This window comes from Sminthopsis crassicaudata, chromosome 5 (genome assembly GCF_048593235.1).
Source record: "Sminthopsis crassicaudata isolate SCR6 chromosome 5, ASM4859323v1, whole genome shotgun sequence".
NCBI classification, from domain to species: Eukaryota; Metazoa; Chordata; class Mammalia; order Dasyuromorphia; family Dasyuridae; genus Sminthopsis; species Sminthopsis crassicaudata.
The window spans coordinates 83922652-83948840 of record NC_133621.1 but is presented as its reverse complement, the minus strand read 5'-3'; the positions used below and the strand labels follow the sequence as shown (position 1 = coordinate 83948840).

The 26189-nt window shown below is 32.3% G+C and overlaps 1 protein-coding gene across 2 annotated transcripts in view; it reads right to left on the bottom strand.

Moving 5' to 3' along the window:
- Nucleotides 1–3374: 3374 nt before the first annotated feature.
- Nucleotides 3375–26189, bottom strand: part of LMBR1 (limb development membrane protein 1) — a 170655-nt gene continuing 147840 nt past the window's right edge. The window contains exons 16-17 of one of the 2 annotated variants that reach the window (XM_074267320.1): nucleotides 9957–10118; nucleotides 3375–6692 (exon numbers count right to left, since the gene is read on the bottom strand). In XM_074267320.1, coding sequence (XP_074123421.1) covers nucleotides 6607–6692; nucleotides 9957–10118 — 248 coding nt within the window. In that variant the 3' untranslated portion in view covers nucleotides 3375–6606. Of the gene's footprint in view, nucleotides 6693–9956; nucleotides 10119–16351; nucleotides 16416–26189 lie in introns of those variants that run through there. The other variant, XM_074267321.1, reaches the window with a different exon arrangement.

The window sequence follows — 26189 nt, the reverse complement described above, 5'->3', positions numbered from 1 at the left end:
GTAGTCCATGGAAGCAATAAGCTTCCACAATGAAAAGGTTTCTATGGCAAGATAAAATCCAGTGAGAGAGTCTTAAGCCTGTACATGATGTTTGGAAGTCATTCTCTTCTTGCTTTGTGACTTGGGCATCTGTCACCTTAATAGCTTTTTATAGCAAGGCTGGTTTTTTGTTTGCTCATTTTTTCAGCCTCCTTCAGATATTTTCAATATTTATTAGCAGCACAATTTCTATGCACTTGTGGAGGGAATGTCTGGGCTGGTCATGCTTTTATTTCTTGAGGACATTAAATATTGCATTAGTGAAGGATCTCAAGGACAGCATGGCCTATGCTCCCAGATCACAGTCTGGTCCAGGGCAACACTGACCTCTGTAGGTTCCTGACCTAGGTGTGGGTCTGAGCAATAGTTCTATAGATTTACCTACAAGGAATTTCAGGAGATTGCCGCTGGACTCAGCTACTATCTGCTCACTGGAAAAATCTACTGGTTCAGTGACAGAACTTTTCTGGGTAGAAATTCCTGCCCTGGTTGTTATTCTACAAGCTTCAGACTTGGCTAGATGCTATATTCTGAAGGATATGATCCATACAGCTACTGCTGGCTACTAAACTTTCTCCTTGATCATTACACCACAGTAACACTGAAAACACCCATTACTCCAGAATGTCATCTCTAGAAGTCCTCCCTCTTCACTCCTCCCTGGACTTACAACTCAGAACTGGTGAGTGAGCTACAAAGCTGCCAACTGGCAGTTCCTGTATCTGACTCAAGACCTCTCTTTGTTGGATATGGGAATCTCTACTTGATTTGGTTCATAGACTTTCCTGGAACGCACTGTGAAGAACACTCCCAGCAGACTCCCATCTGCAGCATCTGCAGGCCTATCTCTCTTTGCCAATCTGGGTTTAAAAAAAATGGCCCATTCTTTTCTTGGATTTCCCAATCAGGCTTTAGGTTAGTATGTTTTATAGATCTGTTTGGAAGAGTATGAAGAAAAGTGAAGGAGAAATGGACAGAGTGTGAAGCAAGAAAATGAGTATGACAAAAGCAGCAATTTAAGAAAGATGGAATGACATCATGTGCATGGAGTCTGCCTGAGTAAAAACAGCATGAAATTAAAGATTCATGATCTCAAATATAACACTCTCACTGGCTGTATATGAAATAATCTTTTGGAGAGTGTTTAAAAGTTTGCAAAAGGAAAATTTTAAATTGTGGAAAACACTATTTCAGTGGCTGCAAAAGATGTTGATATATAAACTGCAATTAAACTTTTTTGTTTATACTTATTATGAACACTGAATTAAATATTATATTCTATTTTTAATTAGTTCTTTTTGCCAAAGGAAGGAAAACAAGATTGGTTTTATAAACAAATTATAAATGTACATTTTGGGATAATTATTACTGTTCAGTGGTGGGTTCTGAAGGCTCTAATGTTAATATTTGCAAACATTAGATGTGGGGTGGAATATGAGATTGAAAAGTTAGGGACTAGCAACTAGGTTGCTTAACCTAGTTAATCCAAAATCAATAAATTTCCATAAAATAAAATAAAATAAAATGTATTATGATAAAATTGTAATATGTTTTTTAAATTTACAAATAATTTGAGTCCCAAATTCTAAAGTAAAAAGTAATTAGTAAAGTGACTAGAATATAGATAGATTCCATTAGGCTGACACATTAAAAGGAACATGAAGAAAATAAAAAATATATTCTTATAAACATCTATAATCTCAAAAGTAAAATTTTAATTTGGGTGAGTTGAAAAGGAGAATGTTAATAGTGGTAAATAGAATTTAAATCAAACAGATGCTTTTTCAATGTTATAACCATTTAAATACCAAAATTTAAAATAATAAATAAGGCAAATTAGGAAAAAATATTTCAAAGATTCACCTCTTGCTTATTGAAATTTTATCCATTTTATGGACAAAGCCATAAATTAGCTTATATATTTAACATATGTGTATATATATATATATGTACATATATATATATGATAAATATCAAAGAAGATACCATATTAAAACTCAAAATTATCTTTCCTAGAGTTGTTCCAGGCTTTTTGCACAGACAGCATCAACCCAGTTATATAACATCATAATGTATTTTTGGAGATTTACCACAAACAAAGCAATTTCAATAAACAGTTACTGACAAGAGCTCTCACTTCTAAAATTTCGAAGGGCTAAAGACTGACTGTTTTTTACAGTCCTACCCCCATACACAATGATTAACATTACTGTGATTTTTAAAAAAAAGGTTATTTTATAATCCTTATATAACCCAATAGTGGCCAATTTTTGTGATTATTTTTATGTTTTCTAACTACAAACTAGAACATGAAAGGGAAAAGACATTGCCAATACAGGCACAACTTGTAAATCTCTGACGGACATAATTAATTGTTAAGACATTGACCATGTCATCCTTAATAATTTCCTTCTCATTTATAGTTCATGATCAAGTTCCTTATAGATTCACTTTCATGGATCTGATGGACCTAAAAAGATTAAGAGAAACTGGAACTGTTTGGATATTTCCCTAACTTTTTGGTTGTTAAATCATGTTGGACAATCACCCCTACTTCTAAAATCTCTATCAGTACTACTCTCAGACACAGACTCCTAAACTGAATGGATCATAGGTCTAGTCTAGTAACCTAGTTAATGGAGATTTTTTAATGTTGAGATACATAGGCTCACAAAGTTACATTTTTAGCACTAAGATTTTGCCTACACTAATAATTTTAACTGACTTCCAAAAATAAACTATTATGAGACTATTTACTAATTTGAATTATTTCAAAAGTTGACTCTCCTTATTCCTTCTCTTGGAGCTTTTAATTAATCTAAGCTATAGACCATTAAGTCTTTTAGAATAACTATATTTAAGTGAGTTAAGTTTAAGTTAGTAACAACTATGTTAAGTTAGTTATGATATAACTGTCTAAGATTGATATATCCTTATCTAATGACAATGAAGTTTGAGAAACTTCATTTATTTCCTTTCCCTTCAAAGAGGGCTCAGTGGTAGAGACAGTTTACTTTCTAGTTAGCAGAGTTAAATGGAGTAAGGAAGGGGAGGACAGGACCTGGGAACAGAGGCTTGAAGTCAGGAAGATTCATTTTCCTAAGTGACACTTCTTAGCTGTGTGACCCTGAGAAAGTCACTCAACCTTGTTATCTCAGTTTTCTTATCTGTAAAATAAGTGGGAGAAGAAAATGACAAACTACTCTATTATCTTTACCAAGAAAACCTAAACGAGCAGTCCCGAAGAGTTGGACACAACTAAAATGATTGAACTACAAAAGAGATGATTGACCATTACATAACACAAATCAAAATAACCTGTAATACATTTAAACTTTTGTTATGGTTGTATTTAAGATTAATTTTTCTTTTCTTTTCTTCAGTACTTCCAAACCAAAATATGAAATGACTTTTTGTAAAACTTTAATTTCTAAGACATAGTAAATCAGTCACACTCAAAAGTAGCTCAGAGGAACAAACATGACCAAAAGATATAACATCACAGTACAATCTATAAACAAGAATCATTTACTATGGAGTTCAAAAATTTGTAAAGTAACATCACAACAGTGTGATTTTAGTTTAAAAGTTTAAAAAGTCAATACTGTAGATGTACTTACATTTTTCAAACGAAACAAAACAAAAAAAGATCATATTACAAGAGTCCTGCCATTGTGCATAAAATACTGTGCTAAAAATAACAAAAACCCACATACTATTTTGGTCATATTTACGGTATATTGACATGAGCAACAATAGAAAAAAAAAAGCTAACTATGTATCACAACAAATGAGGCAGATGTGATGTCACCAAGATCAGCTGCATAAGCACCTTTAATGTAACTCAAGAGAGAAAAGAACTAAGAACATATTACCTACACCTAGCGGTATTTTATGACAATTCCAAGGATATTTTAATGAAATACACATGAATTGCATTGTTTTCACACTTAGCTCTGAAGGGAATTTTGTATGGAGAAAAGGTTATTTGTATACAGAATGTACATTAAGCTGCTTAAATGGATGTCAAATTTGGGTAATATGACAGAACAGTAGAAATTGGTTCAAATGTCTTTAGCAATTTATTAAAAATAGCAAAGAACCAATTAATAATGAGCTAGCATATTACACTGCCTCCTCTCAGGTTAAGGTATCTTTCTCCCACTTACGTGTGTTAATCCAAGAGTGACTAGAGTAATTAACATTCCATTTAGCAAATATGGGGACACAGGAAGGCATGATAAAACAACCACTAGATTTAGTATAGCCTCCTATCAATGCCTATCCAAAAGGAAATGAAAAACACATGTAATTATAAACTCTGGGCCTCTGTTCTGTAGTAATACTTCTCTTCCACTTAACAGCTGAGAAAAAAGGAAGACTATGATGGAAACTCTCAAGTCATAATGCTTTGTTATCCCTCCTTGTCATGGATCAGTGGAAAAAAAAAAAAAAAGTGTGGCAAGGAGGGAAGGGCTCAAATAGATGAGCTTTAAAAGCAAATGTCTCAGAAGCAATTTGAAAAACAAATTTTCTAAAATATAGTGGTTGTTTTTAAGATCTAAATCTCTTTTGATTATGTAGTAAGCTGTGAATCATTTAATGATTTGTGCTCATCACAATCACTATCATCACTTCTGAGAAGCATTAAAAAAGATTAAAACAAAAAAAATTTATTTCTGCATACTTTATATTACTTGCTTCTTCCTCATATCAATTCTGGAAATTAAAAATCTCTAGACATTCCAAAAGCTTAATATAATTGATGTTTAAATTATTATTAATAGTGAAATAAGAAAGCAGTAGCAAGACAGCTGATCTTTATTAATTATCTATCTACTTAATATTCGTGGTACTATTTCCATTTAAGTGAGACTGCTTCAGGAAATTTCACTAGTCCTGGATTCAGTGTTTAGAAACAACGAGGGTTGTTTTTTTTTTTAAACAAACCTATATTGTATCTTTGACAGGCTTTGGGTCTCTCCAAAGAGAAGGGAAAACAGAGCAGTAGCAGGCTGCATGGAACTGGAGTCATACAAAGTTAATGTCATTTTCTTATCATTGGGTTCTAAATAAAAGTTTTAAATGCCAAATATACACATTCCAGTTATATGGAAATACACACACACACACATATACACACACACACACAAACACACACAAAACCATTCACGCTCACACACTTCCTTAAGTTCAGCAATGTGAAAAACAATCATTTTAGTAACCTTGTCTGAACACAGACAATCTATTCCCATACACATAGTGCAGGTGTGTATATATAAATTGCATATATATATGAATTGTGTGCAAATATGTCCATATTATACATTTTGCATGCAGAATTCTGGGCATTTTACCCATATATTTTCCATTTTTCAACAAGTGGCATTACAGTCAGCAAAATCATCTGATAGAAATAAATAATTTTAAAAATTATTACTTAGATCACACTGCACTGCAAAACTTTTCTTACATCAAGTTTGTTTATGCATTGATTGTAGATGCCAGATTTAAATCTGTATAATCCTGACATTTGAGTTATTACTATATGAAATAGTAACATAAGGATAAAAACCTCAGTGATAAGAGGCTTATTACACCAAGTATTTCTGTTGTATCAGTTTTTAGGCCATATAAGAACAGGGAAATGATTTTACCTTATCTAAGGCCCAAGATACCCACAGGTACTTGGGGTCTATGAGGTAAAATCATCATTACAGTGGGATTCCCACACTGGCCATTATTATAGGAGGTAATATTGACTAGAACAGACACAATTTTATTAAGCATTGAATGTGACTACATACTACTACTTACTATAGCTTATTCTAATGCAAAACATAAGACATTTCTGTGGCTCTCTAACAAACACAGGAGGCTCAGGTTTAAGAAGAAAGTTTGTCCCTTGGGCTCATTGGCTGATCCACACAGTCTCTAATAATTACCAGAAATATAAGCTTCTATTATGAAAATTAAACCTAGAGAAAACTTTAAGAAGCCATTTCCAAATATTATTCTGGAATGCTCATTACTAGTTCTAATGTAGTTTACATTACAATAACTGACATTCACGAGCATTTAAAACTGCATTTGGGGTAAGATCTTCACTTTTACTTTCAAGAACACCTTCTATTAATGTTTATATAAATTTTGGTCCAGTTTGTGATGGACATTCAATGAATCTGTTAAAGTATCTCAAAACCTGTTATAAAGTACATTTTCATATTAAGCAAAGACAGGATTTTCCTAAATATGGTAATAAGGATGTTACATCCACTGATGTAACATACTCTGCAGAAGAGGAATTCCAAGTTCTTCTGAGGTTCCAGTCTTCAAGGAATCTGTATGACATGTAAGTACAGAGTAGATCAAAAAGTCAGACTAGAAAAAGGTGAATCTGAAGTAACCAGGTTCTCATGAGTACAGTGTGGAAAAATGGCATTTACAAGCTGGAGCTTAAAATATGAACCAAAAATTAGTACAAAAAATATTTTGATGACAGTGACAGGAATGTCATGAGGTCAGAGTTTTCAGTTCTTCTTACTGTAAAAGATTATCAATTGTCTCTCACAGTGATTTCTGATGCCCATTTGCAGAAGGTTTGCTTGTTTCCGAGTCTCTTGCATTGTTTGATAGTTGAAGTTTGTGAAGACCTGCACAGACATTAGAGATGGTGAGAAAGGAAAAAAGATATTAAAACAAGCTATCTGTGACTTTTAGGATCTGACAGAGTTTCATGGCAAACTGAACACAAATCACCAGCATCACCATGAGGTTACAGTCATTTTCCAAACAAAAATGTTTGCTACTTTGCACATGCTTGGTTGTTCAAGAAAAAGAACAGAATGACAAATCTTTTCTTCCTTTCTTTCACCAAGAGAATAAGGAGGTGAAATCAAAAGAGAATGCCATGCTAACAAAGTTTTAAACAATATAGTAGATGTTTTACAAAATGTAGGAGAATAGTTCTTGCAAGCTTTTTTTTTTTTAACAATTTAAAATTTGCTTGTATCAACTTTATTTTCTAAACATTCCAACAACTGATTAACTTTCCTTATTGATTTCTCAGCAACAAATCATCTGAAACAAGAGGATGGTATGGAGTAAGAAGAGAGCTGAATTCAGTCAAAAGGCCTGAATTTGTGCCTGACCCTACTACTTTAGCTTGTTGTGTAGTTTCTCTTATCCTCAAATTATACATCTGCAAAATGAGAGCAGTGAATTGGATGATCTCTAAGGCCCCTTGAGCTCTAGAATCAATGAATTGGTTCTTCCTTTTCCTCCAAATCTGACCACATACTTCACTGCTCAAAAAGCTGCAGTTGTTTCCCCTTAAAAGAAAATGTCTTCACAAAATGCCTGACCCTATCACTTTTCCAAAAGCATTTCACATAAATGCCACACACTCTGGGCTCCCATACATGCTGCTGCCTGAAGAAGGCCTCTCCTACACTCCTCACAACCATCTTGGGAGGGAGGTACTATTATTATCCCCATTTTTCAGAGGAGAACACTGATGTCAAATGATTTGCCTACAGACACATAGCTAGTGCTAAAGGCTGGATCTGAATTCAGGTCTTCCCAACTCCAGTCCTAGCACTCACTCTACTGCATCATTTATTATGAGGAAAGAATAGAGACACTGAAAGGCAATTCATTCTTCCAAGGGAACTCAAAAAAATCCCACTTCTAATTCTAACTACTACGTTTTGTAGAACCTGTTTTTACAAAACAGTATATTTGTCCAAAACAATTTAAACAGCATCAAAACAACTTAGCAAAGAAATAAAAAAAAGTATTCTACTAAACCAAAAATTAGAATGCCAAATATCACAATTCATGAATCAGCTACTGTTGTAACCATATTCGAAATCTAACATTTAAAAGTAGTATACTTGAGTTCAAATGTATAATTGTAAATGTGATGTAAAATAAAAAACAACAACCGTGAATCCTAGTTTGCCCACAACTCTTACAGATTCTGCTGTCCCCTTTATCCAAAAGGCTGACATAAGCACAGGTTACCTTTGATCTTAGTTAAGTAGTATTTTACCACTTTTATGAGGCTTTCTTGGAATAATCCTTCATCTACAAAATGATCTGTCTAAAACCCTTCATTCCTAAGGTAAGGAATCCAGTCTAAGCACAATCATTCTCACTCTTGAAATGGCTGCACATGTTTGGGGGGCAAGGAGTAGGGAGAGATCCCCAAATACAAAAATGCTTTGTCTTGATAAATTACATGTGGAGTGAATGGTTGATTCCTAAGTGTTAAGAACAGAACCAAGTATCATTAACTGTTAAAATGTACAAATACAAATAAAGGGATTGGTCAGTGGATAGGAGTAAAGGAAAAAGTACCAGCTTAAATGGAATAAGGGTGAAAACTCTTCTTAGATTTATGATTTAATGCAATCAATCAGCAAACAGTTATTAAATTCCTCCTATGTGGCAAAGACTGTGCTAGGTGTTGGGGAAAATGATCTTCCTTGTTAAATATTTCTGGTTCAAATAACACAGCAAGAGGTTGGCTATCATTGAAATAAAGTGTAGGTGTGCATTTTCTGACTCAACTTTTCAGGGTAAGGTGGAAGGACTGAGTACTGCACTGGGAATTGCCCTAGATCTGGGTTGCAATCTCAGGATTAAGTAACTTGCCAGGAGGTATATAGGCTTAGGTAAATTGCTTAATCAACTTCCTCCTCTGTAAAGTAATGAGGAGGAGCTACATGTGTGTCTTACAAGGTGGCAAGCCTTTGAGTTCCTTAAGGTTCTGTTTTCTCTTTTGTGTGGTGTCTACTGACTATTAAAATGCTAACACAAATGTAGGTCGCTATTATTATTGCATAATACTTTAGGTACATGAAGTCTTGGGTTTGTTTGGGTTTTTTGAGAATGTTAAAAACAAAAAACAAAACCTGGACCCAATATGGAAATAAGTATGACTGATAAGATTTATACTTTCTACTAGAGTTAAAAAAAAAAAAAAGGCATCTAACAACTTGATAATATCAGCAAACATTTACTATGCCAGGTACTGTACTATGTACAGGTACTCTATATTCATGATCTCATTTGATGTTCACAACAACCGTGGGAGATAGGTCCTATTATTTTATCCATTTTACAGATGAGAAAATTGAGGCAAACAGAGGTTACATGACCAGCTTTTAAGTCACACAGTTCCAAAGTATCTGAATCCAGATTTGAATTCATGCTTCCTGATTCCAGACCCTTGACAATTTTAACAGTGATTATAAGTCAAATAACAGAGAATCCCCTCAAATCTGAGATAAACTTTTCCCTAGATGATAACAGAATGCTTATATTTTTACCCTGAAATATTATTTATGTAGAAAATTATGGTTCAGCTCCCTCCCATCATTGAATATCTATGTTCTGAAACCTCAAATCATGTCATCCAGGCATGGGAGTGACCTGAGGCTCTTTAAAGTGGTACCAATAAGAGTCCACACTTTGGCATGTTTTAATAATAAAGAATATATAATATACAATAATAAAGAAAAAGAAACATGAATACCAAGTGAAGAAACAGTCCAAGGAACTGATGAAACTACGTAGTTAAGTCAAGGGGAGTATTATGGCTTTATAGTTGAGTACCTAAATACCAAAGTTTTGGTTTTTTTTAAAACTCTTTAAGTATAAATCATCCTAATTTGAACTCAAAAAGCCTATTACCAAAAAATAGATTTATTTAGTTTATAAAGAATGTCATATTAATGTCATTACTCCGAGGCTTTTAAAAGCATAAGAATTGCACTTTGGGACCTGGCTGGATACTTCAATAAGACTTTATACATTCTGATCTCTGGATTACAGGAGACTTAAAATTAGCTAAAAGGGCATGAATTGGCATAATAAACACATTCATCATTCCCCTTCAAACCCCAAATTACCTAAGGCCTTGAAAAGTTCTTCCCTTACAGCAGAGGTGAACTTTCTGACTAGACACAAAGTTGTCACAATAGCAAACAGCAAATTGTAGGATAATACAATGTAGAAATTCCCCAGCCAGTTAAATCTTCCAAAATCTCCAAGAAGATCAAACCTGGTAATTCCTGTTAAATAAACAGAAGAATATGACTCAATAAAATTCAGCATAAATATTTATTAACAATAATTAAGATTATAATGTAGGACAGTATACAAAATCCTTTTTATAATATTTTTTTCATCTTATTACTTTTGATTTTCTACTGGGTCCTTTTAAGGCATATGATTAAATTTGTGCAATTAAGAGGAGATCCAGAATAATTTACCCTACCATTAACATCAGAGTTATTTACAAAGCAACAACAGGAAGGACAGGTGCTTAAATATCATCCTCAGATAGGAATCTGAATTAGCCTGGGATGTCATCAGTAAAAACTATGCTTACTACAACCCAAATTCCCTAGGGCAGGAGCACACAAGTGCAGGATGAATGATGATCAAGAATAAAGAGTGGGATGAGAATGAGAATTTTGAAGAAATATAAGGAGAAGCAATGAAGAATAACTGTAGAATCCTCTGAAATAACCATGAAAACAATCAAACTTAGAGCACAGAAATCTAATAGCTTGTGGAACAAAAAGGCAAAGCCAAAATTATATGCTTGGCCAACTTTAACTATAGCCAACAATTAAAGGGCAGTTTTCACATAGAAAGAGCATTGTATGGACAACTGATCAAAAATTAATTGCTCTTCTGTTAAATCCACTATCATCCTGAAGAAAAATATCAAGTCAACAAGTATTAAGCATCTATGATGTGCTAAGTGCTGGAGACACAGAGAAAGGCACAGCTCCTGCCATGAAGGAGCTCACAGACTAATGGGGGAGACAACCTGCAAACAACCATTTATTATATATTAGACAGATACAGGATAAGCTGGACATAAGCAATAGTGGGGAAGCATTGATATTAATAATGCCTTAGAAATAGGATTCAAGGAGGGAAAAAGTTGCCGACACAAGGAATATTTGCTGAAAATGGGGGTTTTGTGTAAGGAAGAAGGAAGTCAGCATCACTGGAACCAAAAATAAGGAGTGAGTGAGTATAAGGAGCCCAGAAAAGCAGAGGGCAGCAGGCAAGTTATGGGGCTTAAAAGCCAAACAGAAGATTTTATACTCCATCTTGGGGGTAATAGGGAGCTACTGGATTTTCTGAGTAAGGGACTGACATGGTTAGATGTGAGCTTGAAGATCATTCTGGTGACTGAATGGGGGATGGATTAGAATGGAGAGACAGACAAATCAACAATGACAACATACTATATGTAGGGAGTAAACATGTTGAAAAATCCAAGATGATTTCTAGGCAGTAAGCCTGGAAGACTGGTAAGATGGTGCTATCTTTGACAATAATAGGGAAGTTTAAAAGAAAGGAGGGGAAGATAATGGATTGAGTTTTGTACATATTGAATTTAAGACATCTATAGGATATCAAATTCTAGTTGGAGATGTCCAATAGGCAATTAGAGATACAAGACTCTAGGTCAACAGAAAAGTTAGAATTGGACAAGCAATTTTGAGAATCATTAGCTAGAGATAATTGCATCCATGGGAATTGCTGAGATCACTGGTGTAGTATAGAGGAGAAAGAGAAGTGGGCTTCTGTGGCCATCAGCTCTTAGCAGGTGTGACTTGAATGAAGATCCAGCAAAAAAGACTGAAAAGGAACAGTCAAAAGGTAAGAGAAGTATTGGAGAGACCAGTGTCACAGACAATAGAGAAGGAAAAGATAATGATAGGGTCAAAGACTGCAAAAAGGAGAACTGAGAAAAGCCCACTAGATCTGGCAATTAAGAGATCACTGGTAACTTTGGAGAGCATAATTTCAGTTGATGTCAGAAACCAAATAGCAGAAAGGCCAGAAGACAATGGGAGGAATGGAAAAGAAGCACTTTTATACACCAACTATGAAACCTACCACTCATCTCTTAATAGCAAATCATAAGATGTAGAATGAAATAAAAATGTTCAGGCAAGGACAATGGAGAAATATATTTTATTTGACTAAATTGCTTACAAAGTTTTATTTTATAAAACATGTTTGGTAGAGAAGAGAAAGAGAAAGCAGTCTAGTAACAGGTTTGCCAGAAAGAAAAAAGAGGGGTTTTGAAAAATATTTTAAATGCACAGAACAGGAAAAAAAAAATAGAAAAGCAGAAGTTTTGAAAATTACATACTGAATTTATTATTTGCTTAAAAGAACAAATTGGTATATTCATATTTTGTTGTTCATTCCTTTTTTTTTTTTTTTTTTTTAATTCAGTTGTATCCAACTTTTCATTACCCCATTTGGATTGTGTTTGTTTTGTTTGTTTATAAAAGATATGAAGTAGTTTACCATTTCCTTTTCTAGATAATTTTACAGATGAGGAAATCAAGGTAAAAAGGATTATGTAACTTGCCCAGGGTCACACAGCTAATCAGTGTCTGAGAGCAGATTTAAACTCAGAAAACTGATAAGAGCCTCCCTCATTTCTGGCCTAGCATTCTTTTGCGCCACCTAGCTGCCCAGAGATTCATACACAGTCCTTTTTTTAGTTCTGTTCTACTCTGTATAGAAATACTCATTATGTTGGTATTAGGTAAATGTAGAACAAAAATAAATAAAATTTTCAAATATGTATATATGTATATATATATATGTATATGCATACATCTGAAATACTAAAAACACTGATGATAGCCATGTATCCTAGAGGTGTTCAAAGTAACATAATTTAAGAGTATAAGTAGTATAGCTAGTCAAGAAGAAAAATTCTTGCTTAAAAGAGATCCAAATACTATTAACATTTCTTAAGAATTCTTAGTCTTGTAGTTCTAACCAGTAATCAGGCTGCACATCTGAAAAAGGTAATATGTGTCAAAATACAGATGGTCTTCCAAAATATCACCCAAAGATATTTTTGTTTTCCACTAAATTCAATATGCATCTAATTAGTCATTCCCTTCACATTAAGTTCAATTTAATTTTGTGTCATTAGTTCTCTGACTTTGTGACACATTCCCAACCCAAGAAGTTTCCACAAGCTTTGTGCTGTACATCCTGGGTGCTTGATACCAAATTCTCTCTACTCCAGTGGCAGTTCAATAGTCTATAACTATACAACTTAGAAAAAGTTAGAAAAGGAGAAGGAAGTTAGTAACAAGAATGAGTTGACAATTCTATAAGAGTTGAAAATTATGTCAAACAAGAAAAAAATCTTTCTACTAAGAGACCTGGGGGTTCACTACCTTCTGTAATTCCTTACTTAATTCCAAAGAGTCAGGCTCAAGTAGCAGAAGGAACCATTCAAACAAGGATTCTCTTTTTCATAGACTTATTGGTTTCCAGGAAAACCAGGAAGAAGAACAAATAGTCTTTTCAAATATTAGTAAAATCAAATTGGGGCCCATAAACCCTTACACTAATAATCCCTATTAAATATTATATTGAGAAAACCCTATGTAACTCTTCAATTTCGAGAATTTTCTTCGAAGATGAGATAGTCAATGTCCCCTTTTAATGGAATTTATAATCTTTATGTCTAAAATGATAAAAATCTATAAGTGCTAAAAAAAACCTGTTACTTAACTAAAAAAAGTAATTCAAAATTTCTAAAATGCAAAATATATTGAAAACCAATACTCCAAAACCTATTTTATATTGTTATATAAAATTAACATAAATTATGACATTGCATTTTAACTTTTCTTACTGATTTTTATTTTATATTTCCTAATTAGCGGTATATGACTACATAGTTTCTCTTTATAAAAGTTCATGAAAATGATGATGAATAACAAATCTCAATCACAAGTTCACTCTATTCAGCTGTATTTAACCCTAAAGTCAGGGTGACCTCAGAGTCTGGCCAACAAGACAACTCTCTTCTATCACATATGTAACAATAACTTCTTCCCTGGATCTCACTCAAATATGTTGTACATACAATTACATGAGTGACAATCACCCCTCTATTTCAATCTACAAAGAAAGAACATATAGAACAAAATTTTTCATTTAAATAAGATTTTATTACTTCATTCTACAATACAAGTCAAAAGAATTTATGTTTGTAACCCACCTGAGTCAACTTTTACTTTCAGCAAGCACATTCATGTTCATTACTAAAAAAGTTGATGTAATCTGTATAGTCTGATACTACAAAATGCTCATTAAAACATGACTAATAAATCGTATTTTCTCAGTGTATTACAAATGCAAATAAGCTGGTCACAAATTCATTTCCATAACATGATAAGTTGTTCTCAAATAACTGCTTTTCAAAATTTCTGATTTCTGCAAAGAACACACCCAAACCTTTTACAAACCAATTTATAAATCAAAAATTAGGCATGGATACATTCTTCCTTCTGCAAACTCAAATGTTTAGTTTGAGTATTTAAAGTGCTTATGGTCTCAAAATTCTAACAACTATGTATTCTCAAAAAATATTTTTATTTTCATAAAAGTATGATGTCTTTTTAGAAGCTATGAAATAATTCTGATATTACTAGATTTTTTGTAAATTGGCTTATTGTTAATCATTTGATTAACTGAAAACTAAATAGGGGGATTTCTACTTTTGATAAAAAAAAAGTGCTTTTAAAAAAAAGTGCCTACTTTAAACTTTTACTAAATTTGCAAAGTCTATATACATACAATGAAAAATACAATATTCTCATTAGCCCTTAAATCATTAAAAATGCAAAGCAGTGATCAAATTATGAGGATACTTTATTAAGATTAGAAAAATTCAAAAATCTTTTTGAAAAACAAAAAATCTAGAACTTCAAGAAAAGGAAAAAAACTATGACTGAAGGAAGCATAAAACTATCAGAAATTTAATTTCTAAGCAATTTGATATTGCTTCTAAAAAAAACCGGAAAAGTAGATCAGTGGAACAGCCTAGATAAGCAAAAAACAAAACAAAAACAAATATCATAACCAACCACAATCCAGTATTTGATAAATGCTATTTGTTAAGGGAAGGATTCCCTTTTTGACAGTCATATTTGGAATGCTGGAAAGCAATTTGGCAGAAATTATATTTTGACCAATACTCTACACAACACAATACCAAAATAAATAAAAATGGATGTAACCTAAATATAAAAGTTTGTCCATTAAAAAAAATGCTAAAATCAACACTGTTTAAAACCATGATTATAGTAAGAATCCTTAACCATACAAAGAAGGGATGGAAGTTATGAAATTTTAACTACAATTGTAATTATATAAAATTTTTGCACAAATAAATTCATTGAGAGTAGAATTATGAGAAAATGGCAGATTTCTTTTTCTTTCTCATAGTTTTTCACTCTTTTGATGATTTTTTTTTGTGTGCTGAATAACAAATATGGACATATATTTATAAGAATTGCACATATTTAACACAGATTGAGTTATCCTGGGAAAGGGTGGGAGGAAAATTTGAAACACAAAGATGAATATTGAAAACTATCTTTATATGTATTTAAAAAAATAAAATGCTGTTTTTAATTAGTGGCAGAGTATGAAAAATATTTGTGCCAAATACGATTGTTAAATCATTATCTTAGACTTTAATTTGGAATACAGAAAGAAATAAGTAAAACAACTCTTTTGGTTCTACAATCTCATTACTAGGCATATACCCAAAGGAAATAAAACCAAAAACAAAATGCTATACCAAAATAAAGTTCGAATATAGTAACAAAATATTCATAGTAGCGCTCTGTGATAGTAAAGTAGATGACAATATATTGTGCAGGAGATTTAAAAAACTATGAAATGTAAAAATAATGGAATATTATTTTGCTATAAGAAATGGCAAATTTAAGAAATTTAGAAAAATATGAGAATATTTGTTATGAATTGATTCAGAGAGGAAAAAACAACCAAGAGAACAATATATTACAACTGTGACAAGAGTAAAACGAAGTTAAATTTAAAAAAAGAAATGGAGGAATGGGAAAAACTAATGAAGATCTAGGAAAAAAATAAAGCCTACCTCCTTCTTAATGGAAGAAAGGTAGGTAACTAATAGTATAAAAAAATTGTATACAATGTCAAGTTGATATGACATCTGTATTGAATGTTTTTGCTTGTTTTTCTATTTTGCTTCTGACTTCTGATTCCTTTAATCTACCCTCTCTTCTATCAGCCTCTCCTTTCTTTTTATCTCTTTCCCCTCATATTTCCTTGTATGGCAAGACAGATTTCTGCTACCTCTTTGAGCCAATTCTATTAAGAATAAGATTTAACTGTTGCTCCCCACCTCTACTCCCCCCATCATTCTATCCAGTGTAAAAGTTCTTCTATTTACACCTCTTTTATGTGAGATAATTTACCTCATTCTATCTCCCTTCACTCTTCTCCCAGGGCATCCATCTTTCTCACTCCTTAAAAAAAAAAAAAAAAAAATTATCCCATCACAGTCAACCTATACCCATCCTTCTATCTGTATAAATTCTTTGAATTAATTAATTATAATGATAAACTTCTTAGAAATGATAAGTATCATTTTCCCATAAAGGAATGGAAACAGTTGACAAAACATTGAATCCATCATGATTTCTCTTTATATTTATGCTTCTCTTAAGTCTTCTATTTGAAAGTCAAATTTGGTATTCAGCACCACTTTTCATTTATAAAGAATGCTTTAAAATGCTCTATTTTATTAAACATACAAATACAAACCTGTTTCTTCACCCTGGAAGTGTGAGCAGGACCCCTATATTCCTGCTATCACAAGTGCTAGTGAGCTCCTCTTAGCTCTTGGTCTGTGACATGGAACTGTGTATGGGCAATGCAACAGTTACACCCAATCCCAAGAAAAGGTCCCCTGTAATCTCCTTCTGGCTACTCTGACCTCCTCACTATTTGCAGGTTGAAGGCTCCTGCTAAACCTATTGTTGGCATTGCCAGGGCATTTGCTTTAGGACTGACCACCATTCCACTGAGATGATATTTCCTGCTGACCTAACTTGTCCTAGGCTGGACACCTTTTTGTTGCTTCTGACACTCTAGAATTCAATTTGAGATACTATTTTAAAATCATTTGGAAGGCTATTTGGGAGAGATTAGATGAGTTCCTCTGCCATCTTAGTTCCATACACATTTAATTGTTTTCTAAAGAAAACTCTTCCCAGAGGAAGATGGGAAATGAGACTTTGATATAAAGACAAACCTTTTTTTAATATTAAGCAGTGAACACACCAGTTTTTGTATAGCTCAAAATAAATTTCACTAGAAAGACTGCATTTAGTTTTAAACACTAAGTAGGGTTAAAGTTAACATGGGAGGCTTTGAAGAAAGAGTTGGTACCTTTCTCTCAAATACCCTTTGAGATAAATAGTGGAAGGATGATTATTTCTATTTTATAGATAAGGAAAGGCTTAAAGATAAAGTGTCTTGTCCTTGATTAGACAACCAGTAAATAACTGAGTTGTGGTTAGAAGGAGGAGGAAAAGGTAGGTTAATAATAAGTTAAGGTCTACTTTACAGATCTTTTCATTTCTGTTTCAGTCACTTAAAACTTTACTTATTCAGAATCATTATTGTGATGGGCATTCAATATGCCTCCCCACTAGAGCTCTCACCCACTTTTAGGTCTAATTTCAAATCATTACCTTTCAAAATATAAAAAAATATATATATACACATATATATATATACATATATATATGTGTATATATATACATATATATATGTGTGTGTCTCTGTGTGTCTCTGTGTGTGTGTGTGTGTGTATGCATTATTTCCAATATATTCCATGTGGAAAAGACAGAGCAAACTTCTTTTCTCCACTCTTCTTAAAATGATTGCTAAAATGTTATTAATATTCATGAGTAAGTTTTTGTTAAGCTTTCTAAAATTTGATGCTAGTAGCTATTTAATAATTGCCTTATTATTAAAAATAAATAAAAATCAGTCTCTTGAATACTATACATTTTACCACACACTTTAACATTTAATAGCTAGTTTAAGAGAAAACAATTCCTTATGTTGATATCATAAAACTTCCTGAACTATAAATAGACTATTATCTCTCAGGCTGATTCCAAGCACTTTCTTAAGGAGAAACAAGTTTTTTGTTTGTTTGTTTGTTTGTTTTTAGTTTCCTGATTCATACTTTTATTAATACAATAAACCAATTCTAGTAGATAGACTAGGAAACTACATGTTTTGGTTTAAAATAACATTCAGATGTCTAAACTCTAATTTGGGGGGAGGGGAGAATTTCAAATCTTATCCACTTCTATCTTAAGCTGGTCTGAACAATGGCAAGGAAAGGAGAGGGAAAGGAGTAATTGAGAATAAAGCATCACTGTAGAGCACCATGCAGTTCCTATAGTAAGGATTTTAAAATATACTTGAGATGCTCAGATGCATGCACAGACAACTACAAAAAGACTACACTGAAAGACAAACAGAAATTGAAAACAAATAGAAAAAAAAGATTCCTACATTCTCCATGAAAAAGCAAATACAGGAGTTGGCAACTGTCAATTTCATTATTTGTTCAAATGCAATAAGAATATAATTTTATAGGGCCCTCAGTCATATGAAAAGCATACACAAAAAGATCACCATAAAGATAATTGCAATGCATGCACCAATATATATGGCATTTAAAGTAGAGAAATTAAAGACCTGACAAGAATACACAAAAACCAAATCAATATACAACTTGACACTTGCTGGTTTCATTGTGAAAATAAACATGAGAGAGCTGTGAAGAATATTTTGGAAAATAGCCTCATTAATTTCTTAGTCCTGAACCCTAAATTCTTATAAACTACCAAAAGTCCCACTTATGTATATCACAAAAACTTTATTCAAGACAAGAGTCAGAAAATACTAGAAATGGCAAGTATTAATTATCACAATAAAATGTAATTGGCGATTCTTGACAGAAACAATTGATTATTGACAAGTTTGTCATTTCAGAATCAGATGTTTATGTATAGTCAAAACATCCATCAAACTAGAGTTCAAAATTAGAAGACACTGTGTGTAATAACAATAGCTCCAAATTGTTGCTGCTGAAAAATGGGTAATTAAATAAAAAGCTGGTTCATTTTCACCATTTTTTTCAACAGCTTAAGCACCGAAGATCTTTAATTATTCTTGGCATAAATCACACCTTACCTTAATTTCTGGTTCTGATCTCTACATTTTTACACATAGTCCTGACTTTGACTAAATTACTTCCGAAGAGCCTTTCCAGAGTGATCCTTCTGGAAACTCTTTTCAAGTGAAAAATTCAAATTATTTCTTAAAAAACTATGGTACAGACAAAAATCTAAGTAATGTTTTGCTTTCCTCAATCCCAACCTCCTAACTCCTAAAATTGGTTAATGTATTACTCCCGTGGTACTCCTAATACTGCCTGCCACCAAGCAAGTGGTGACTGAAACAAAACAAACTGATGCTATCTAATCTCAAAAGAGTTAGTGCTGTTGTGTTTAATTTCTATAATCAGTTTCTGAAATTACTATTCCAAACTATTTTTCTCTCTTTAAATCCTATTTCACTTCATTTCTTAGTACATGAACCTTTCAATGAAAAGACTAGGCTCATATAATGAGGAAATAATCAGGTTTTTGTGATTTCATCTTCTCTCTCAATTCTTCTAAATGTCTGAAACTTCATTTATTTATCTCTTCCTTCTTCTTTCAGCCTGGAGGAAAAAGATAGCCTTCATCTTTGTGAAGCCTTCCAGCTACATCAATGGAAAGCACTTCAATATTTCTCCTCAAATGGATCCTTCTCCAACCTATAAAAAAACTCATATTTCTTAAACTCCAAACAAAAAAATCCTTTCTTTGACTCTATTTTCTAATCCTGTTGATGTACATATACTCTCTCTTATTATTAAAATTATTTATTGCAAAACTTGTTCTTTAAAATTTTGTTTTTAATTTTTATAAGTATTAACCTGATGAACACTAAACATAAATTTACAAAGAAAAGAACAATCGCTACACACTTATTAAGAACTTACTATGTGTTGGCTCTGTGCTAAGTGCAGGGGATACCAAAAGAGACTGAGAAAAAGTCCTGGTCCTCAAAGAGCCCACAGTCTTTATAGAAGAAGCAATATTCAAACAAATACATGCAAGATATATAGGACATAATTAACAGAGGAAAGCCAATAGAATTAAGAGCTTGGGAGGAAGAGAATACGCATTTATGCAGCAACAACAATATGCTAAGACCTTTACAAATATCTCATTTGATTCTCAAAATAATATTATCTCCATTTTACAGATGAGGAAACTAAGGCAAACAGAAGCTAAGCGATTTGCCTAAGGTCATACCACTAGTGTCTAAGGCTGGATTTGAACTCAGATTTCTCTTACCTCTAGCCCAATACTGTCTCCACTGTGCCACCTACTACCTCTAGCTTAAGAAGGTTTCCAGTAAAAAAAGGAAAAAAAAAAAAACCAGAATTTTAGTGGAAACTTCAAAGAAGCCAGGGAGGATTAGAGGAAGGAGAATGTTCCAAGCATGAGGAACAACCACAGAGAATACCTGGAGCTGAGAGATGGAGTGTTTTGCTCAAGGAACATACAGCAGGTTAGTGTCGCTGGATTGAAGAATGTGTGTCAGGGAAGACTAAGAAGATTGAAGAGACAGGAGAAGGTTATTAAGGGAAGGCTTTGAATGCTAAACATAGAGCAATAATGCAGCAATAGGGAGCCAACTGCAAATCTTTAGCACATAATTTTTTTAAAGTGTGTAATAAATTCAACACCTCAAAGTTGTCCTGTTTTATCTGACCCTCTGAACTTTTTCTCTTCTACACAATTTAATTCATGTTTCATCAGTGTTCTTGTCTTTTTCTTCTTCTTCTTTTTTTTGCATCATCATAACCAGCCCAGATGTATCCATCCAAACCTTCAAAGTCCATCCATGTAGCATATGTATTGGCCATATGTGAAAATATACATCTCATTCTGTAAGTCTACTATGTCGCAATCAAGAGATGGTTTACCAATCATCTTCTGGAACTATGGTTGGTCACTACATTGATCGTAGTTCTTAAGGCTCTCAAAGCTATTTTCTTTATAATTCTTGAATCATCTTAAATTTTTTTCTCTTTTTGCTCCCTTTATTGTGCATCAGTTCTTATAAGTCTTCCAAAATTTCTTTGAACCCATCTCTTAGAGCAGAGGTGTCTACTGGCCCATAATTCAAAGCACAACACAAATCAGATTAAAACATAATTGAGACATGTTTAAAAATATAAAAATTTAAAAAATAAAACAGATAATCTTAATCTGAGTTTTCCTAAATTAAATGTAGCATAGAGGGATCCATTTCTATTTGAGTTTAACACCACTGCATTACAGCACAATATCAATGCATTCACATAATTCAATAATTTGTCAAACTATTGCCCAATTAATGATCACACTGATGGTTTCCAGTTTTTTGCTACAAGGGAAAATTTTAAGTGGTACAATGACAGAAAACTAGGCTTGGAGTCAGACTTATCTTTCCGAGTTCAAAATGTAGCCTCAGACATATATTAGTTGTGTGACCCTGGGCAAGTCAATTAACTCTGTTTGGCCTCAGTTTCCTTATCTGTAAAATGAGCTGAAGGAAATAGTAAACTTTATCTTTTGTTCCTTATCTTTGCTGGAAAAAAAAAAACCAAACAGGGTCACAGAGAGTCAGATATGACTAAAAACCACTTAATAATAGAATGCTGTCAGTATTTTGTATACCTGGACCCTTTCCCTCTCACTTTTATCTCTATCAAATGTCTAAAAAGAATAATTTATACTAATCACCTTTACCTTCTTTCCACCCACTTTCTTCCTTAACTGTTTGCAATCTGTTTCCATCCCCACCACTCTGCTGAAAAGATCCTTTCCAAAAGGCTCAGTTACAGTCATTTCTTTTTGAGTATGAGCTGGCAACAATGGAAGCTGACCATCTACAACTAATTTTGGAGAATGTGAAACCACCACAGCAGCTAGTTATAAAAACACACACCAGAAAACCTTAATGCTACAAATTTTATGTATTATATGGAAATCAGACAGTTAGTTGTGTGTCAATATTATACCCATTAAATTTAATTCCTGAGCACCTGTGCCATACACAACACTGGGCTTGGAATCAGAGGTACTCAATTCAAATCTGGCTTTTAGCACTTACTACCTGTGAGAGCCTGGGCAAGTAATATCTCTCTGTGTTTCAGTTTTCTCATCTATAAAATGAAGGGATTCCAGATGTAAATCCTCTAATCTAAATGCTAATTCCAAAATGAAGCCTTCCCTGAATCCATCCAACCCCAGCCTGGAAAGTAGTTTCTCTATCATCAACCTTCTCATATTATTTTGACTAGCTCTCACCTTTGCAACTAATCACATTCTCCTTTCTAACACTTACTTGTGTACATATCTTTTTTTCCCTTTTAATTTCTAGAGGGCAATGTCTGTGCTATATCTATGTTTGTATTATAAATAACACACAGTACCTGACATGTAGTTGGTTCTTAGTAAGTTATGAGTTGAATTAATCTGAATATTTGTCAACAGATTTCTGATCATACAGAGCCAACCAGCCTTACTGTCCAGTGAATTTTCTCAGAATTTTATGTCCTTAAATTTGAATAGTCCTGAATTCTTAATTATCAGAATTTAAAGAATTAGAGAGTTTATTTAGACAATTCCTTCTAATATTTTCCTACAGATTTTTACACTCAGAAAATATTTGTTTATGGTCTACACAACAATTCAAACATATACACTCATGTACACACATATACACACATATGTATATGTATACATACATATAATTACTCATATATATATATATATATATATATATATATATATATATATATATATATATATATATATATGTTAACATTGTTTATCTTTAGCCATGAGTCATAAGGATAGTAAGAACCAACAAGTGACAACCAAGAACACACACTAAATTTGTTTCATGTTCAGGTATATAAACATGTTAAATATAACTTTTTTCATTACGAATACAAATAAAATCTTTGTTATCAGTCAAATGTTATATTTCATTTAGCAATTAAACATTTAGTCACTTTTATTTTTCATTTTAAAAAGTATTTGTGAAAGTGTCATTTCTTCCAGTGTTAGATAAAAAGGACTGGAGAAGGAAAGATTTAGAGATACATTTACAAAAGCCCACATAAAGCCCTTTTCTAAAAAGACTGGTTTTTAAACAGACTCCCCTCATAAAGGAAACAAAGAAGAATAATCCACTTTATCTCCCGTAAGAAGATGACAGATTGTATGGGCACTGGATGAGAAATGTGTGAGGAGGTGATTAAAACAAATTTAAGGAGCATTTGGGAAACTGACAGAATTGTCGTCTAATAATACAATATTTAATTGTATTTTCTATGTAGAAAATATATCAGAAAGAAAACAAGGTAGATGTCAAATAATGATTAAACAGAGGGATTGGTCAAAATACTTTGAAATCTATAATTTTAAAAATGTATTCGTGTATTTTATTTTGACACACTGGAGACTTCCCTAGAAATATCTATTTGATCTTATTTACATGAATTATTTCTGGGAATCCTTTTCACTTTTAGTTAAAGGAGATTCTGAAATAAAGGGTAAATATCTATAAATGTTAGTTATATCCTCAAGGCAAAGCACATAGCATGTAAACAATTAAACAACCAAAAACATGCTTTTTGGTCAGAATTTATTTTTACTCAGAAAACTTTAACAAAAAACTTAATATATTTTAGTATTAGAAAAAATTGGATATGTGTATACATTGACAAGACTATGATCATATACTATGGTCATCTGCCAATCAATTAAACAAATAAAAGTAATACAACTAAAAGCTCTATTAATAAAATTTTGAGGCCATTAGAATCTTAATTCTAAACATGTCTAAATGTCCAAATAAGCTAAAAATAACATCTTTAAAGAGTTTTGGCAGACATTTAAAATAATGTTTCTTCGTACTTTTAGTGGACTATAACATCACAATTATTATTCATTTTATTCATAAGAATGTAGCTACAAAAAAAGAATGCAGATATGATTAACACAACTTAATTCTCAATGATATAAGCAGTATATTGAAAATATTTAACCAAGGTTTCAATGTTCCTGAAACTAATATATATTTGTATAGTTCCATTTTTCTCTTTTGTGTGAAAAATCTATCAATAAAACATGATTTTTTTCTTCTTGGAAAAAAAAAACTAGAAATCACAATAGTCACTAAGTAAAATAACTCAAAATTATATAGTTTAGTTCTAATAATATGTCATTCATTAGCTACTGACTTGTTTTTAAGATAAACATAGAATGCTTTGACTTTTGAAGCAAAAATATCACTTCTTCAAACTATTTGCCCCAATACAACTAATGTCCAAGTTCATTTCAGGACTGTCTATAATTTTAAAAGTAATTATTTTAAGAGAAAAAACTCATGTTATTATTTTTCTCACTATACCTCACATTAGATACTAGTTACATTTCAATCTAAACAATATTGTACTGCTAGTTGATTTCAGAGGCATATGACACTACACTGACGACCAGGATTTATTGGGAAGAAGCTCTGAAATAAAGAGAACAATTGTAAAGCTTGATATTCAGTTGTATTTAACAACTCTACCCCCTATCTCGGAGACGTAACTAGTAGATGATCAAAAATCCTCAATTATACTTAAGTACAATATCCACAATTGCCTACATTTTATCTTCTTAAATTCAAATACTCAATTCTAAAGGGTTAATATGTGAATTATTTGATAACTTTCTCTAGTTTGCCTTTCCCATAATTCTAAAACCCAGGTTTTTTCTTTCTTTTTGCCTAGAACCTTGCTTTTTTAATACTGTGAAAAGCCTCTATGAATCTGTTTAACGTATTTATTTCTTTTCATCTATTCAGTGCCATTGGGCATAACATGTAATGCAATGCATGTTGATATTTTGCAAAGCACCACATGACTCACTGTACTCTAATGCACTCTATTAATCCTGTTTGGACAGCTGGGTCCAGGCATTTGTTAGCTGCATTTTAATTGTCCTATCTTTCTTTTCCTTTCTTCTGTTTTATTCTTTTATTTATCTCTATGGCAAACTATTCAGGAATTTCATTTGTTGGTCTTCAAAAAGTGAGTTTGTCATTAATTTGTTTTCTTTGTATTAGCAACAGTGCACAGCGTGTGCACTTTTTTTTTTCCTAGAGAATCAGTTCATATTATTACCAACAGTTAATCTTAAATTACAGTGCATAAGTGAATTATACAAGTGTACTAAAATGGCATGTTATGTGCAATACCACAAAAGTTATTTGTGAAATGTCATAATACAATAGTCAAATTTGGTTTCCAATCACTAAACTGTATATATTTCACATTTCAGAGATAAGTACACCACAGGCAGATGTCAAAACAATGACATACTATACTTAAAAGCTAAGGTAATAGAAAAAAAAAGAGAGAAAAGAAAGCCATATTAGCATTTAGAATAGTTCTTTGCCATGTTTACACAAAGTCTTAACTTTTACTAAAAAATGAAATTATGCACGAGAATTTTGAGCAAAACTACAAAGCTTTGAAATTTCTTGGCACAACCTACATTTTTCCCTGATAGATGAATTTTACATAAACAGAAGTTCTGTAAAAGCTAAAACTAAGGCAATTAATATCATTAGCAGTTTTTAAATGATCAATTCATCTTAGTTACCTAATAGCATTTCCAAAAATTCCCACAAGCTAAGGTATAGATTTTTAGAATCTAACATAGTTTAACTAAAGAAAAATTTTATTTAGTAATAACATTTTGTGAAAGATTCAAGAAGGAAGCATTCAACATATTGCTTTGTAAAAGACAAGCTGATGAAAAGACTAGTTCAAATGTGTGTACATAAAGGAAAATTTTTCTTTAATTAAAAATATCATTGAAAATCTCTATAAATCCAAAAATTAAAACCACTAATGACCTGCACATCTCTATGATGGTAAAATATACCTTTAGTCAGTATTAACTTCCTGAAATTTTAATGTTTTATGGATTTGGCTTAAATATTATTTCTTTTGTCACATACTTTTAAAAAATGTTTGTATTATATTTTCTTCCCATTAAAGAATCTTTGGATCTATAGTTTGTTCAATAGAGGACTGGAAAGGTGATATG